This window comes from Cloeon dipterum, chromosome X, assembly GCF_949628265.1.
Source record: "Cloeon dipterum chromosome X, ieCloDipt1.1, whole genome shotgun sequence".
In the NCBI taxonomy this organism is placed as follows: Eukaryota; Metazoa; Arthropoda; class Insecta; order Ephemeroptera; family Baetidae; genus Cloeon; species Cloeon dipterum.
The window spans coordinates 15,042,413-15,059,628 of NC_088790.1; the positions used below are offsets into that span (position 1 = coordinate 15,042,413).

Below are 17,216 nucleotides of genomic sequence, written 5' to 3' on the forward strand. Positions count from 1 at the left end.
TTACTTAAATGCAGGCTAAACAAATATTTTTTCCTATTTAATCATTTTAATCATACAACCGGTTGATTAGAAACTCTCCCACTTTTCCCACTTTTCATACTACCCCCACTTCACTCCTTCCGAGGTGTTCCGAGGTGAAGATAACAACCGATAACAACGATAACAAAACACAACACAAGACTCAGCAGGACATTGTTTATGAAATATTTCGTGCCGGTTAGCGCGTTATACAAACGAGAGACTGCTTTACTTGAAGTTGAGAATTTGGTGCTTCCCCTAACATCTTGCCATTTTGAGGATTATCTCATGCTGGCATCATGATTCGTAAGTCAAATTGTTCGACTCATTCTAACAGTATCAGTGCATAAAATAAAGTGCACCGCGCAAGCATTTGGGCATTTTTTGAAACTTTCCGTGCGCACAAGCAAAAAGTTGAATCAATTCATCGAGCTAAATATTTTGAATTGAAAGATTGGGCTGGCATTTGAAGAGTCGTTCGTTCTCTTATTTTTGAAATATGAAACGGAAATTTTCAGATTCGCCAACAAGTGGGAATCTGGAATCGAGCCGGACGTTAAAGGCGCGGCTGGACGATGGTGAAGGCGACAGTGTGTTCGACTACCGTGAATATCAGGTCGTATTTTCTCTGATCATGTTCTCAAGTTTTCAACACGTTATGATTTTTACTGCAGATTGATATGGCACAAAAGGCAGAGGAGAAAAACTCCATTATCTATATGCCAACTGGCTCGGGAAAGACCTACATTTCCATCCTTGTAATAAAAGCATTCCACGCTCATGTGAAATTGTATGCATTTTTTTTTATCTAAAAGTGTGAATTGGATTGCACTGGAAAATTTCAGGCCTTTTGAAGAAGGAGGCAAGAGAATTATTTTCTCAGCGCCGAAAGTAGCTTTGGTTGACCAGCAGGCCGAAATTCTGAGGAAGCACACGCCATTCTCTGTCGGGTGCTACAATGGCTACATGCAAGTTGAGTTCTGGGAGAAGAACAAGTGGCTAGAAGAGTTTGCCCAACACCAGGTTCGGGATAGCTGTCTTTTCATTGCATATTCATTGTGAACTGCTTTTTAGATACTTGTGATGGGCTCTGAAATCCTTAGGGACATTCTTGACAAAGGGTTCATACAAATGAGCCAGTTTGCTTTGATGATTTTTGATGAATGCCATCATGCCACGGGAAACCACCCCATGAATATGGTAAGGTGCTATTATTAATTATTATGAACTGTGTTAAAATGAGTCTAAAACTCTTAAATGTATTTTATCTGTAACGTATATATATGTAATTATTAAACTAAGACAAGACTTTAATGAAAATTTTAAGATGGTATTTGAAGAAAGTCAGTATAACTTAAATTAAATAAAATTTCCAAGACTGGAAAGTGTTGTAAATTTTAAGAATTTGTGCAGATCGAGAGGATAAAATATTTTTGCTGAGGTCAATTTGGTTATTATTTTTGTCACAAATATTTTGAATTTCTTCCATACTGGTAGTACAGTCAAGGAAAATTGCTTCCATCTAGAAGTTTGACCAATTAAAAGGGAGAAAAATTGCTCGCATTGTTAATGCATTCCTAGGAGTGTTAAAGCAGTAGGAGATATTTGAACATTTCGGGTATCCATTACTGGATGCTTAATAGAGATGGCTAAAAGGTGGTTAAATAAAGTCTTAAGGATTAAGGTACAAATGTTTGGTGTTTCAAAAAAAGACCTCAGTGGCAAAAAGATGGCCACAATAGGGCCCAAGCTCCTCTGCGGCCACTCTGGCCACATTTTATCCATCCGGCGGTATAATTGGTACTTGGTGAGCTCATAACCCACTGGAAAGGCTGAGCAAAGGTACAAAAATAAATCTCCCTATTTCTTATACAGGTCATGCGGCAGCATTACAAACCAGACGATCCTGGAATGCCTAGAATTATGGGACTCACTGCTACGCTTATCAAGAAAAACATCTCGGCTGACAAGTTGGATTGTGAGGTGGCTACTCTCGAGAGAAACTTACAGTGCAAGCTTGTGAAACTGCCTTCTCTGGATGTGATCAAAGGGTATATTCATAAATTTTTTAAATGGGGCATTAAGAATTTGTTTCAAATATTATAGCATGTATGCTAATCCCAACATTGAGATGGTCTACTGCAATCCTGCAAGTAACACGCAGTTAATTGCGATCGTGAAAAAAATGATCAAAAAACTCTCAGACAGTGTCAACCTTGTGGCTGAAGAAGACAGGTATTTATTAATTGTTTTCACAGAAACCCCGTATACCTTCCAAAATAGATTTCCCTTAAAAAACAAATAATTTGATGATCGAGTAAATTTTGATTCTTAAAAATCCCATGAAATTGTTATTGATATATTTTTTGTTTGAATATTTAGAATCTCTAAAATTTATTTGACAAGCCTAGGAAACAGGGCTTGTTACAAAAGTTCAAGCGACAGCGGTCACGACAGTGTGGTAATTGGCTCTTGGCCATACAAGTCTGGGGCAGCTCGGTTTTAAGGGCAATCTCGGTTTTAATGGCAAACGCGTGCTTCGCACGTAATTGACTGTGAAGGCATATTCAGACCTATGACACCTATGCAGATAAATTTCTAACGTTTTAACGTTTAGGTTTTGAAACTAAATTAATTCTGATGTAATTCCTGGAGTAGACAAAAACGGGACCTGACCGCTCAGCTCTAGTTGACACCCATCCCGATGCTTTTTCACCGTTGCTTTTAAAAAAAATCTAGAGCTCATAAGAGAATGAAGCTATTAATCTAAAATTTCGTCTGTTGCGACACTCAAAAATTGCTATAAACTCGAAAATGGTCTGATTTTGAAAAACCAAAATCGGCCTAGTATAGCTTGTCGAGGGGCATCAAATGAGAGCAGGCCCCGAAAACAGTTACGAAATGTCCAAATAATCGTTTTTCTGCTTTGAAAATTTTTGCCTCCAGTTCTATCGCACCCACAGCGCTCTACCAATGCTCAAAATGTTCTTCCTGAAAGTCTACATCGATTGGGCACCATCGCCGCCCCTACCCGCCCCCGCTGGCCCTTGGGGCTACACGAAAAGAAAAATTTGGTTTTAATTTTTCCTTATTTTTCTAAGAGCCCGATCGGCCTAATTCCAACGCGAGACACGTTTTTGCGTCGCCCTCTATCGATTTCACGGGTTTCGCGCCTTTATCCCACTTTTTGCTGATAATAATATACACGCAAAGAACTGGCAATAATTAACATTTAAAAACTAAGTAAATCTTCATGCGACGCCATACTATGGTTGCGCTAAGAAATTCACCTTAGATACTACATCAAAAATTAATTTGCCATATTCTACAAACTATATGCGGGTTTTAACTCTTAATTTATTTCAAAATTTTAATTTTTTCAGTCTGGTCTCTGATTTGCGTCTTAAGCTTGCACCAGGCGAGATGGTTTGCAAGAGTGCGAGCATCGTACGTAAAGTGCAGCGCCAACTGGCCGATATTCTCATGGAGATAGATGAAATTGGCCCTTATGGCGGCAGCTTTGTCATCCAGTGTCATAGGAATCGCCTGCAGTGCCTAGCCTGCGTTGCCGACAATCAAGAAAGTCGCAAGCTGTTTATGATGGTTGTGAGTCAACTTGAGGTCATCAGGTAAAATCCTTTCTTTTGTTGCTTAAAAACAGTTTTCTCTAAATAAATCAACTGTTCAGGAACAAAACGTCACTAACTCAGCCCATATCTTAAAGATTCATTGAAATAAAAAATAATCTTCGCAACGTTTTTTTCTTTTGATTATGATGAGAATTTTTCCTCATTTTACATAGGAATCACCATAAGACGCGATACAAACTATGGGCCATGGTGCTAAATTTTTATATTTCATTTTATTCTATTATCATAAGAATTTCAGTGTCTGTTGTGAACAAATTACAAACATCTGGTTCCCTTATAAACTATATTACCTGTTTCAAATACTTGGAACATCTCTTAAATTTTCAGACATCTGCTGGAATCGGCCATGAAGAGGAAGGCTGAAAACGTGTTGGACCAAATCAAATTGTTTTCTTCTGACAAAGTTTTAAAATGTGTTGAGGAGGTTAGAAGGGCTGTGAAAACCAACGTGGATACTAAAACGATCATTTTCGTTGCTAGAAGAATCACTGCAAAAGTGTTGTGTGCAATTTTCAAGGTATGAGATTTAATTATGTTGTTCTGATACCTTAATTTATCAGTAATATTTGGAAAGGTTTTGAGCACGAATGATCCAGACTTGGTCAAAATCAAAAGCGACTACGTTGTAGGTCGCGAAGACAACTCCTACTGCACAAAATTGGCTCAGTTATCAATGAAGTTGAATAAAGACAGCATCTTCAGGTATTTAATATTCTTCTATGATAGTCAAACGAGGCTTAATGAATGAATTTGGCTTGTAGCTAAGATGTAAATATTATTATTATTCAATTTATTGGACACCATCGGTGTACAACTAACAGTCAATTACAATTTTATTTATTATAACATAATGCTTGAGATAATGTTGAAGGTTTTTTGACACAGTTGAGCAAATGATACATACTAGTAAGCAAAGAATCGCAATAAATACATTTACAATTAGCGGTGACAGCGAGATGAAAAAATTTATGTGAACAGTCAAGGAAATGATAGCCATGAAAAGAATATCTATTGAACATAGCCCTATCTTTACAATTTGTATTAGTCCAATCCAATTTACATATAGCAGGGGTTTCAAAAAAGTTTGGGTCAATAGATTGTCGTTTAACATTCATATTGTTTAAAAACTTTTCATAGGCAGTTGTAGAGGGAAGATAGTAAGATTTAAATATTTTTTTACCATACAAATAATTTGATACCCATAAAAAATGTCAGGGACGCAGAAAAATGTAACGTGGCTGAAACATCAACACATTTACGCTGCTGAAAATTATTTGATATAACAGCAAACTATTTACAAAAAACTGTCCAGAGTTTTTTCGTTAATAATCAGACTCTTCTCATATTGTTTTTGAGGTGCATAACCATTACAAAACCAACTATTTTTTTTAAAAAAAAAATGAAAATTTTGCTCCAACTTCCAATTTAAATCTGACTCGAGAAGAATAAATAGAAAATTAAAAAAAACAATCAGGATATTATTAACTGAGGTTAGTTTTTATTTAGCATAGGTATGAAACATTTTCATGTCCAGATTAGAATCTAATAAAATATTTCTTGTCCTCGGAGCAATTGATTTGCAATTTTTGGGTAGAAAATGTATGGTAAATCCAGGTGGTTGTGTGAACCTTGTATTTCAACAGAAAGAGATGAACTTTTAACTCTAGTTTTTACAGCTTTTCCACTGGCGATACAAATTTGCTGGTCGCCTCAAATGTGATTGAGGAAGGAATTGACATTCCGGCTTGCAACCTTGTGATCAAGTTTGATGAAATCCTAACCTACTGCTCCTTCGTCCAGAGCAAAGGAAGAGCTCGATTTCAGAACTCGAAATTCGTCATTCTTGTTAACGCCAGGTCCAAGTTCCTAGCCAACAAGACAGAATATTCTTTGTTGGAGCATCGCATGCAGATGGTATGTGAAAGCAAAATAATTCAGCTTGTATTTTGTTAATATTGGTCTTCGTAGATGCAACTTGAGGGTGAACCTGAACCATTGGAAGCTGGGAGCTCCAGCCAATTTTGCACGCCAGCAGGCGCTATTGTTACTCCGGATAATGCTGTCAGTCTGTTATACAAGTAAGATATTTTTGTCAAACTCATGCTCAGCACGTTTTGGTTTATTTTTGAAATACCAGAAGTAGAAAAAGCAATATAAATTGTCAAGAAAACCCGCATGACAAACAATTAGCCTCTAACATGTTTATTTTTTTATGCAAAGATAGGCCACCAGTGAGTCGTAATTTTACTATCTAGAATTATTTTTACTAAACAAAGGAAGTCATTAAAAAAATGGCATATATGCTGAGTTTCTTGCAAACTCGCCTAGTGAATTTTATAAATCGATTGATATTTATGATTTTAATCTCAAGTTTATAGAGCACACGAGTAATTTAAATCTATGCTAAACTAGTTTAATTTGATGAAAATAATCTTATTATTTGTCTCAACAATTCTGTTATTCCTATTCTTATTTCCCGTCAATTTTCTCTTGTGTTCTCCCAGGTACTGTGGCACTTTGGGCTATGACAAGTTTGGAGCAGAATCTCTATTGTGGTTCTGCAAGAATGTGAGTGCAGGCAAAAAGTTTGTCTCAGTCATCCTGCCCATGCAGACAACACTAATCGATCCGATTCAAGGACCTGTTAGTCCAAGATTAATTGATGCCAAAAAATTGTGTGCCCTGGAGGCAATAAAAAAACTACATGAAGTTGGCCAAATCAACGACAACTTGTTCAGCACCGTGACCAAAACAAGCGCAGACCTTGTGATGAACAAAGAGCTCTTTCCCAATTGGAATTCAAATGACCAGTACGATCAAGAGACTGGCTACCCTGGTACCAAAGCCATGAGGAGAATTCACTCCACCATAGTAAGAAATTTTAAATTGTAAAATAGAAAAAAACCAGTAAATACATTTATAAACAATTTTAATGATGCTTAAAAATAAGGGTAAGTTGTTTAATAGAGCTGCTCGTTTTTGCTAGATTTTGATTTATGAGAAAACAAACCAAATATCTATTGCCGAATTCTGTCTATTTATTTTAGTTATATTTTCATTCACTCTTTTTTCCTGTTTTAGCCACCTTCTGTGATGACTGATTGTGCTCCAAAACCTGACTCAGAGTTGTACTTACTCAGCATCAACATCACCCCTACCTATGAAATAACGACTGACCAGAGTAATTTGTATACAACTGTTTACAATCTGCTCAAGAGCAAAAAGGAAAATTTTGCAATCCTCTCGTCAAAGCCGTGGCCTTGCGTATGTTTCAATTTTCATTCCTAATACCTACAGGGCTATGAATTAAGCATGATTTGTAGGCAGAATATTATGTTTTTACCTTTTCCGACCCTTCAAACATTTTCCTTTCATTAACGTCAAGTAGGTCTAAAATTCAAAATAAAATCTACTCTTCAGGCATCAATTTTATCAAAAAAATTTCATCAAAAAATATCATATAATCCTAAAATTGCCCGTTTGCCAATTTAAACAGTATTTAGGTCGTTTTGACTGTTAAGATTATTTTAAATAAGATTTGAAGGTACAATGGCTATAATTTGTATGATTTGTGCTAAGTAAAATCTTGACAATTAGAAGCTCCATATCGACCGACCGTTAATAATCTTTTTCATAATCTCTTTTTTTACTAATTTCTAATTCAATATCTCTTTGCAGATTTGTGATTTCCCTATCTTTGACTCACATGGGATTTTTCAAATTTCCATCGGACGCGTATGCAAAACACTGGAAGTAGATAGCAGCACCCTGGAAAAAGTCAGAGCTTTCCACAGCTACCTGTTTGGCAAACTGCTCAATCTGGACAGAAGTTTCCTGGCGTGGAACTTTGAATGCGGGCTGAACAATTACCTCATTGCACCTGTCACTGAAGGTTGATTGAAGTGTAAATTTTATACTTGTTGTTTCAATTATGCTGTTTCAGATTTGACTCTTGATAGCAAGTGCTTGGAACAGAACTTTTCTCAGAGCTTAGAGCCTTATGACATTGAGAAGTTTGATGATTTGCTCCTGAAAGTGATTGTTCCCACTTACAAAAACAAGGATTTGGTGGTATGAATGTAATTAATTCTAAATTACATCTACTATTTCTGGTTTATTTTATAGAATTATGTCATCACCAACCTCCTCTGGAACGTCAATCCGCTGACTTCGTTTCCATCTCCCAATTATGATTCATACTTTGAGTACTATTCGCAGAAGTGGGGTAAAACTGTCAAGAATTTGACCCAGCCTATGGTAGAAGTCAAACGCATGCCATCAAATATCAACTATTTCAAACCGAGGTAATAGGATGTGGCAACAAGGTGGCCAAAGGCCAAAAATCAATACTCCCATCACTTTTTTTGCATAATCGGCGTGGATTTTAATCTGTGATACCTAAGAGGTATTGTTCTATCATCATTTTTTTTTGTCTGAAACTCCACTACTAGTAATTCAATATTGGTGATATAAATTTACGAAAAAAACTAATGATCTTAACAATAAATCTTAAATTATTAAAATGACGCAAGAGTGTTTTAGGTACAATGTCAGATAAAGTGCTTTGTGAATGTGTCAGAAAACTTTCTTGCAGTCAGCTTAGTAACTGTCTCCATTGTAAAATTTTACTCCAAATAACCATAATTTAAATATTAAACAATATCTTAAAAAAAAACCAGCTTCGATAACTTGGAGACCAAAACCTAACATGTTTCAGGGCGTTGACACTCAATAAGTTAGAGAAACGCTTATTGATGGAGGAAAGCAGTGGAGAAAACACAGAAAAGTTAATCCCAGAACTGTGCCACCTCTCAGGGCACAATCGCGTGGTGACCTCCGAAATGTGGTTCAAAGCCATGCTCCTGCCGTCCATTCTGCACCGAGCCTTGATTTTGCTGCACGCAGACGAGCTGCGTTCCAAAATTAACGCAGATTGTGGTGTTGGACCAGCTAGCGTTAACAAGTGGACGGATTTGGAAGTGTCCCCCTTGTTCAGGTCGCATATCCCTGAAGCTAAAAATAAGAGGAGTGGATTCGGCTTGCCAAAAATCACTTGCCATGTGCCTAAGGTGAACGAGAAGATGTGTTCTTGGCAACAGTCACAGGATGACACGCCTGAGCCAATCGACCCAGACAGGCATCTCTGCGAGGGAGTCAGCTGGGGACAGCTGGCTGAGTTTGCTTCCTTTTCCTCGCAGTCGGAAGCCTTGCCGGAACAATTGGAAATTCCGTCCCATGAGGATCAGCCGTTCTTAAGAAGGTACGACAAAATGCCTAATCATTACTATTAACTGAAGTTTGATCACTGCTTTGCTGTCCAAAAGTAGAAATTTCTTACTTGAAAGGATTCAACATTTTAATTTTTGGAGTAATTTTTTAATTTGACAGAGTTTGCGAACTATGGGGCTCCAAATCCTTTTGAGATTTAGCATGAAAAATGCTTCAAAGTCTAAATTGCGAAGCCAGTTTTCATGCAATCGTGATGCCATTTGAGACTACTTGAAAAGACGAATCAATAGGTTGGTCAATGGCCATGTCGACTTTTCCGGAAAGTCCCTAGATTTTAGAATATTACAGAAGAAATTAATTTTATATGACTTTCAGCATGGTAATACAATCAGGTGATGAACTTCTCACAATTTATTCGATCTGATTGCAAATCACAAACACAAAATACAAATTAAAAATAAAAATACAACAATATCATTTTGGCTCATTTACGTATTGATACAAGTCTTTTTAAAAATTTTAATATCAGAGCTGATTTCCAAGTCATCTAGCTCTTTATATTTGTCATTAAGAAAAAAATAATAATTAACTCTCAATATTTATATTTTCAAGTAACTTAATATCATCGTAAAAATTAATAGTGATGCTTGAAAATATTGGTCAGGTATGTTATAAACAGGAAATTTCATCAGCTGTCTGAATATATCTAGTTTTTTGCTCTCCAATCAACCATTAAATGCTTTAAATGCCCAGAAATAACCCATGTGTGAAATATTCATGGCAAACTGATCGATTTTTCTTGTTGAGCAGTGTATAGAAACCATAATTCAGCTTAAGTTAAATTGTATTTTTAAAATCAATTTTGTAACTTAGGGCCATGCTTTTAATATTTCAAAAAATCGTTAAAATGGTATATCATTTATTTAAAAATTGGACAATGTGATATAAATTCAAGAATTTCATCAAAATTCAAAATAATTACTATGTTGACACTCAGGTCAACACTTAATTAGTTGTTTGATGGCAAAGTTTTGGATTTTATGGATGTTTTGGAGTTCGTCCAAAATGTTTAATACATTTTTTGACGAATTCTGAAACATCTTTAGGAGCAAATTCTATCCAGACAAGGTCAGGCTAAATTTCTACAGATGAAATTGCAGAATATTTTTATTTGTTATTTAACCTTGCGTTGTGTTTGCTGAAAGTAGAATTTCTGACTAAAAATTATTTTTGACATGCTAAATCTCTAAAATGCTGCTTTTGCAGGGAGGTAGATATCAATGTTGTTCCCATCAAACTTCTGACACCTGACGCTGACGTGGAAAAACGCGGCCCTGAGCTGAGCACCATGTACGCGGCAATTACGACAATGTCTGCAAACGACGTCGTCAACATGGAGAGGCTGGAGACCTTGGGCGATTCTTTCTTAAAGTTCATCACCACCCTCTACCTTTTTTGTACCTACGATTACTCAGAGGGAATTTTGACACACGTAAAGTCGTCTATTTTTTGTCTTTAATTTATTTTCTTACGTTTTCGTTGCTGCAGACCAAAAGCAAACTTGTTGGCAACAGGAACCTTTTCTACTGCGCTTTGAACAGAGGCATTGCCAAAATTTTGAACTGCAATGCGTGGGACCCAAATGAGGATAGTAATGTATGTTTGATTTCAACTTGCACTCATTTGCCTATAGAATTATAATACAATTTACATAATTTAAAAAGATAAAGTTAATTGCCAATCAAAGTGATCATTGAACGTCGTTTTTTTCCTTTCATTTTGAATTTTATTGATCAAGATGTCTTCCAGTTTTTCAGTAAGGCGTTATAATAGGTAAATCTACTCATTCTTTGATTGATAAAAAGTTTCTAAAGTCCGAGTTACAATACTATAAACGCTGTTCACAAGTGGAATTTTTACTTTTATTGTGACTCTCAACGCAATTTTTGTTCACTTATTGGAATATTTTTTGTTTGATTTTTATTGGATATTCATAGTATGGTAATTTTAGATTCCGAATTTGAGCGTGCCTGGAGTGCTTAGGTATCTCATTGCGAAAACAGACTTATGTCCCAGCGTGCTGAATGCAATAGTGTTGGACGAGCAAGAAAAAGCAACAGGCCAGTTGAACGACCTCGGCAAGATTCAGGAGGCCTTTGAACTATTTGCCGAAGCAAATACTGAATCTTCTGTCTATGAGACAACACTGGTGTCCTTTTTGAACAAGCAGATCGCGCCTGACAAGGTAGGATTTGATATTAAATTGTGTCATGTCTAAAAGGTGAACAATGGATTAATTTATTATATTATTATTTTTTGGCGTAACCACCATATTTTCAAGATTTTTTTTTAAGATTCCTGGGAAGAAAAATCTATTTATTATTTTGCAATTTAAAAATATACCTTGTTCATGAATTCAAATTCAATGCATTCTGTCTCAGTGAAGCCGGAAAACTTAACATATTAAAAAAGTCGCACGAAGAATTTTGAATCGGGTATTTTTTATTTTTCGCAGGTTTCTTAATTTTATAAAATTAACTGACGTTTATATATTTCATTCTCAGTAGATGTAAATTGTTAATAACATTTTTTTAAAAGTAATTTTTACGGTTGCACATTTTCACTTCGGAAAATGATACATCAATATGTCATTTTGTAAAAGTTACTCCAAGTATGGTTATTTGCCATTTTTATTTACTCTAACTTCAATTCAAACTTTCTCGTGGAGACTCTGGCCATCATGCGCGGCTCGGTAGGGTGACGGCGCAGTGCCATCTTTTTTTGTTAACTTGTCATGGATTTAGCAAAAATTACGAAAATATCTATCTGGAAAAAAACTAAACTTTTATTACGATTTTTTCTATGGAAAAACCAGCTGTGTAAAAACCTCAACTAATTATTGTACGAATCCTGATTGAAAAATACCTAAAATAAAAAATATCGTTCAGGTGATTGCCGACTCCGTTGAAGCCATCCTTGGAGCCTATATTGAAGCATGTGGCCCGATAGCAGCGGCCAAAGTGGTCTCTTGGTTCCAAATTTTGCCCGAATCTGCCCCATCTGTGATGACAGATCCTGTTCCGTGCAATATCAAGAACAAGAACGTCCGCGATGCCGAGAAAGAAATCAACTCTCATTTGTTTGAGGTTGATAAGCTTGAGGAGGCGCTGGGCTACAAATTCAGATCAAAGAGCCTGCTGCTAGAGGCCCTGACCCATCCCTCCTACGTTGCCAATCGCCTCACGCACAATTGCCAGAGACTGGAGTTTTTGGGAGACGCGATTTTAGGTTTGTTTCATTTGCATAATATATTTAATTTTTTTATCTTTAGACCATCAATACGACTTATTCATGATATTGATTTTAAGGCTATAGATTATTCTGGAATAATTTATCTTAATGGTAATATTAGCAATATTATTGCTCTCTACAGTGAGTTTTTTATTCGACTTGCTTAGAAACTGCAAAGCTCTTTATAAAATTCTAAAAAAATGACGAAATAGTATTTCATATCTTTAACCATCTTAATTTTTCTGAAATAAAAACTGCAAGTATTCTATTTTTGCTCTATGGTATAAAATTAAAAAGTTAAGACCAAAAATTCAAGTGTTTTACGGAATGCCAAAAATGAGCCACTGTTCAATTTTTCAAATCAAATATTGTGTATGAACCAAGTATCACATTAGTTGAGCTGAAACTGGTTTTTTTAAATCGATTTTTCAAATTTTTTATTTTTTTCCTCTACATTCCCGCAATAAATTGTTAAATTTTTCGGATCAAGTGGTATTCTATTGAAAAACGTGGATTGTTCGCTAATTATTGGATTGTTTGTTAATTATTTTAAGAGCAGTCATTACGTTACCTATTTCTTATAAATTTTTAATACTCTTTTATTTTATTGATTATTTTAAGATGTTTCTCTGTTTTTTTACTCTACTTAACTGGCAATTTTAAGTTTTTATATTTTGTATTTACAGACTTCCTTATCACGGCGCACATTTATGAGTCTCATTCGAGTCTGACTCCTGGAGAGATGACTGATTTGCGATCGGCACTTGTGAACAACATCACGTTTGCCTCGCTGACTGTGAGATACGGCTTCCACACGTTCCTCTTGGCGCATTCTTCGACCGTCATGCATTCCATCGACAACTTTGTCGACTTCCAGAAGAAAAACGGTCACAAGATCACTGACGATGTAAGCCAAGGAATCTTAAATAAAGTAACTGGCTCACCTGATTTTATTTCAGCACCTGCTGCTCATTCAGGAAAATAACATCAATATTGGAATTGCAATAGAAGTACCTAAGCTTCTTGGGGACATTTTTGAAAGCCTTATTGGAGCTGTTTTCTTGGACTGTGGCAAAGACTTAGTTGCCACTTGGAACGTTGTTTATTCTCTAATGAAACATGAAATTGGTAATGAATATTATTGTTAAACATATTTTTTTCTAATAAATGAAAAATTTTAGATCTCTTTGGAATGACGGTGCCTAAGAATGCAGTAAGGAGGCTCTATGAAAGTGTTCCCAAGACAGACTTGACCATTGGGTTAGTACAAATTTATGCCTCTTTTTATATCTTTTTGGGAAATTTTTTCACTTATCAATCCACCTCATCGCTAAATGAAAATTTTATAAAAAAAATAATTTAGAAAGAGCCTTCTCGAATTCATTGGTATCACCAAAACCCTAAGTGTAGCATTCCTGTTGAGTTTTCTCTTTTCGATCATTTCAGTTTTTTTAATTAGGAACCTCAGTCCGCTGTTAATTTTAAAATATTATCATAGTATTTTGCCCTTTATTATATTAACCATTATTTATGCAATCTGAAAGGGTTTATGATTATTGTTGACTATTCTACTAATATTCCACCTTAATGTTGCTTTCCAATTCTGCTAATTCTGGTTTATACTTAAGGGAGGAGCTCGTGGTTAGCCAAAGTTCGCAAATAATGTATTTCTTGTGTCTTTATCGCATGGGTAGTCACTCCATGTGAAGTAGTTTTTTTAAACGTAGTTGACACAGTGCTCTTTATGGCCCTTGTTGTGGTAAATTTATTTTATTTAAAAATGAAGAAATTTTCACATAATACTTGTTAACTGATTGCTTAATTAATTTTAATTTATGCAATTAAAATGCTCTGTTTTGGAACTATTTTGCTGTTGGATTATTCCTTTATTTCAAAGCTTCTATACCGGCGTGATGCAGGTTGCATAAGAAGGAACGCGTTTAAAAATACAAGTACTTGAATATCCTCAAAAACAGATATGTATTTATTGTTCCAAACATTGAATATTTTATATCGTGTGACGCGAAACACTTGACTTTGGTGCTGTAGTGGCTGGTGGCGCATTTCTTTGTGCTTGCGACTATTGATTTGTCATTGACTTGGAAAATTTACTTTTTAAAAGCAAGTTTTTGAAAATCACTATAAGACCTCATTGCATCAGCGCTCTTGAACTTTCTTGAATCATTGTGATAAAAATCGTTCACTCTCACACTTCTTTATTTCAATGCACCAAATTATGACCTTCTTGCGAACATATCCACAGAACAGGTGCGATGAGTTTTTTTTCCGGTTCATCTCTTGCGAGACGGGGGACCCCCCGATTCCGAAGAACTCGCGAGAACTCCGCGTTCATACGAATAAAATGGGCACGCGGGCCTCATTGGAGGAAGCCCAGTCTAGAAAACGAGCTTGTCGTGTTGCTGTTTCCGCAATGGTGCATTTTTATTGAAACGGTTATTCGTCCCGTGAAATTAATTCACGCATATTGTTAAGGGTGCAAACCAGAAAGAAGCGAGTTGGAAAACTTTCGCAATCCTCCTAAATCCGGATTGACTTGTCATTGCAATGCAAGAGAATGAAATGTAGGCGAAAATCAGCCGGCATCTGACCTTCCAACATCGCTTGAATGCTCATATTGCAAAACATAATACAAGCCAACGGTATGGTTAAACGTACAATCTTTTGGTCAACGACCGTTCGTTAAATCTTTCTTTTCATCTAATAGAAATAGAACGTAAATCAATGTTGAATTAATTGTAAACATAATTAAATTCATAACTTAAATGTATTGCAAAATATTTATTTTCGTTCAATTGATTTGAACGTTTCCTACAAATTCGCATGAAAAATATTTCTTGTGTAAATTTTTTCATTTACAAATTCAAGTATAATATTTTTGGCATGCTGTATCAAATTTCGTTTTTCAACCCTGGAGTTCGCATATGTATCTAGTAGTTGTGTTGCACTCATTATCATTCCAAGTGAACGAAGATCGTGCCTTGATGTACTGGAGACAGTTTTCGTTTCCACCTGCATTGTCAGGCTGTCCAATGCCGAATCGCGAAAAGCTGACTGGCTCAGCTGTTGCGCTCCAAACAAATTTTCCTTCTTCGCCTAGGTCTGTGCCAGACATCCAAAACATGTCTAGATCTGATGCATCTGCAAAAAGAGCGAAAACATAAAAAATCTCTGAACAAAAAGAGTAAATTACTCAGAGCATTGAGATATCCAAGGACAGCATTGTCTTCAAACTCGCTCTCAATGCTTGCCAGCCGCATTCCCATTTTTTTGCAGTTGTAGCCAGCTACAAACCAATTCGTCTATGTTGTGACTCAAGTTAATAGAAGTTATTGCATAAATTTCAATCGCTTTACCAATTCATTAGGTTTAGAAAAGTAGTAGAAGCCAGAAGACAGCTTAGTCCAGTTTGCACCATCTGCAGAAAGGGCTCAATATGAAATCTTTTTTTTAAATTGTACGCGCAAGGTCTAGAAAAACTTACCTATTGAATTGAACTGAAAATGATTTTGTTATTTTTTAAATTCGGAAAAAAAATAATTTTCATACACATTCCACTTCTCGCCTCCCTGCGATTTGCGTTAGTCTGAAATAATATACCATATTATCTCTTTTTTACGTTAAAATTTCATGACTTACGACGCATTGCAAATGTTCTGCTCATGCCAAAGTTGCTCTCGCTGGCCGAAAAATTCTTTCAAATGATTTAGAGTCGAGTCACACGCGTTCTTTTGAGCCGAAAGTTTTTCGTTCATCGTATCAATTTTGAAATTGCAGAATTGTTGTTGCAAAGTTTCATATCTGCAAATTCAAACTTTTGTTAAAGTACTAGATAAAATTGAATAGCTTCTCACCTGTCAAAGCATATGCTTGAATAAGACGTCGTCGAAGAATATGTGATGCCGGTGGTTTTGGGAACATCGGAACTCAGAGCTTTGTTGTCCCCATGAATCAGAACGGTCACGGAAAATATAATGAAAAATCTAGTCACGTCCATAGCTGTGGGAATTATTCGGAATTATTTTCCTTGACTAATGATTTTTTACTATATAGAAATAAAAACCGTTGTCTATTCAACAACAAAATTGAAAGAGCCTAAAAACCTACTTGCGACCTGAAGAGAGTAGTTCAAGATGAATGAGGGAAAGAAACTGGTTGCTCCTTATATGCTAAACTCGTATTGGCACTACACAAATGTCAAGAAATACTTAAGCCACAAAGACATCTCGTCACTTCAAACAGTCTGATAGAGCGTCAAATAAGACTACAATATACATTTTTTTATTTTTGATAACAATGGTGTACCTGATGTAATAGAGTTTCTATATTCATATATATCATATATCTACCTACATACCTACCTAAATAAATATAGTTATTCAACAACGTGGAAGGTAGAAAATTTGCATTTTTTATCACTTCAAGGAAAAGCAAAAATGGGGAAATGTGTTCATTAAACTTTTTAGTGCAAAGAAAGCTTTTTGTTTACAAAATGTTTATTATTCATCCATAAAAGCACTTAAAAACTTTATTTTCCTCTCGCAGAAATGCTTGTTTGTTGTGTCTCATTGTATAATAACTTTCAAATATTTTGCCTCGGTGTCTAACTTGAGATAACCTGCTTCCATTTTGCACACGAGTGAGTTCATTCGCATTTTCATAATGAGTTGATGTTTCAGAAAACCCTCGTCTCTGGACGACATTGAGGGAGTCCAAGTGAAAATTGTCGTCAACAAGGAGGGGAAAAGCCTTTCCTGCATTGGCGCCGGGTCCAACAAGCACGAAGCCAAGAGGGCCGCTGCAAAGGGGATGCTGCGCCTTTTGGTCCAGGCGCAGTGGTATGTCTGACCGCTGCATTCTACTGACAATAAAATTTCCCTTCTCTTATTTTGTTTTGATAATTGTTCATTAAAGTGAATTTTTCCAAAATATATTATTTATATAATTTGTTTTTCCTTTTTTCATACATTAAAGGCAGGGATTGAATTGTATTTTATATCGGCTTATTTC

General features: G+C 35.8%; 2 protein-coding genes across 2 annotated transcripts; one reads left to right on the top strand and one right to left on the bottom strand.

Annotated features, from left to right (window-relative positions):
* Positions 1-165: 165 nt before the first annotated feature.
* LOC135947057 (endoribonuclease Dicer-like) lies at positions 166-17,197 on the top strand. The gene is made up of 26 exons (XM_065495613.1): positions 166-324; positions 537-634; positions 693-808; positions 864-1,041; positions 1,093-1,218; positions 1,894-2,069; positions 2,125-2,253; positions 3,402-3,647; positions 3,996-4,185; positions 4,243-4,370; positions 5,345-5,582; positions 5,637-5,746; positions 6,173-6,539; positions 6,750-6,932; positions 7,347-7,560; positions 7,612-7,739; positions 7,794-7,972; positions 8,386-8,928; positions 10,164-10,389; positions 10,446-10,553; positions 10,909-11,142; positions 11,846-12,185; positions 12,875-13,095; positions 13,148-13,316; positions 13,370-13,448; positions 16,886-17,197. Exons 1-26 carry the CDS (start codon positions 318-320, stop codon positions 17,052-17,054), a joined length of 4,902 nt encoding a protein of 1,633 aa, XP_065351685.1. The 5' UTR covers positions 166-317; the 3' UTR covers positions 17,055-17,197.
* On the bottom strand, positions 14,968-16,366 carry LOC135947062 (C-type lectin 37Da-like). The gene is made up of 8 exons (XM_065495623.1): positions 16,314-16,366; positions 16,061-16,205; positions 15,846-16,007; positions 15,756-15,792; positions 15,691-15,703; positions 15,563-15,624; positions 15,400-15,508; positions 14,968-15,347 (listed from the first exon to the last, which is right to left on the bottom strand). Exons 2-8 carry the CDS (start codon positions 16,201-16,203, stop codon positions 15,112-15,114), a joined length of 762 nt encoding a protein of 253 aa, XP_065351695.1. The 5' UTR covers positions 16,204-16,205; positions 16,314-16,366; the 3' UTR covers positions 14,968-15,111.
* Positions 17,198-17,216: the final 19 nt, after the last annotated feature.

What these genes read in the sequence shown, in the direction of transcription:
- LOC135947062 (XM_065495623.1), bottom strand. Translation starts at nt 16,203, where the DNA reads ATGGACGTGACTAGATTTTTCATTATATTTTCCGTGACCGTTCTGATT. An exon ending in TTTCTAAACCTAATGAATTG is followed by an intron (nt 15,509 to 15,562) that starts GTAAAGCGATTG and finishes GTCACAACATAG; the next exon opens with ACGAATTGGTTTGTAGCTGG. An exon ending in TGGATATCTCAATGCTCTGA is followed by an intron (nt 15,348 to 15,399) that starts GTAATTTACTCT and finishes CTCTTTTTGCAG; the next exon opens with ATGCATCAGATCTAGACATG.
- LOC135947057 (XM_065495613.1), top strand. An exon ending in GCTGTCAGTCTGTTATACAA is followed by an intron (nt 5,747 to 6,172) that starts GTAAGATATTTT and finishes GTGTTCTCCCAG; the next exon opens with GTACTGTGGCACTTTGGGCT. An exon ending in GATCAGCCGTTCTTAAGAAG is followed by an intron (nt 8,929 to 10,163) that starts GTACGACAAAAT and finishes CTGCTTTTGCAG; the next exon opens with GGAGGTAGATATCAATGTTG.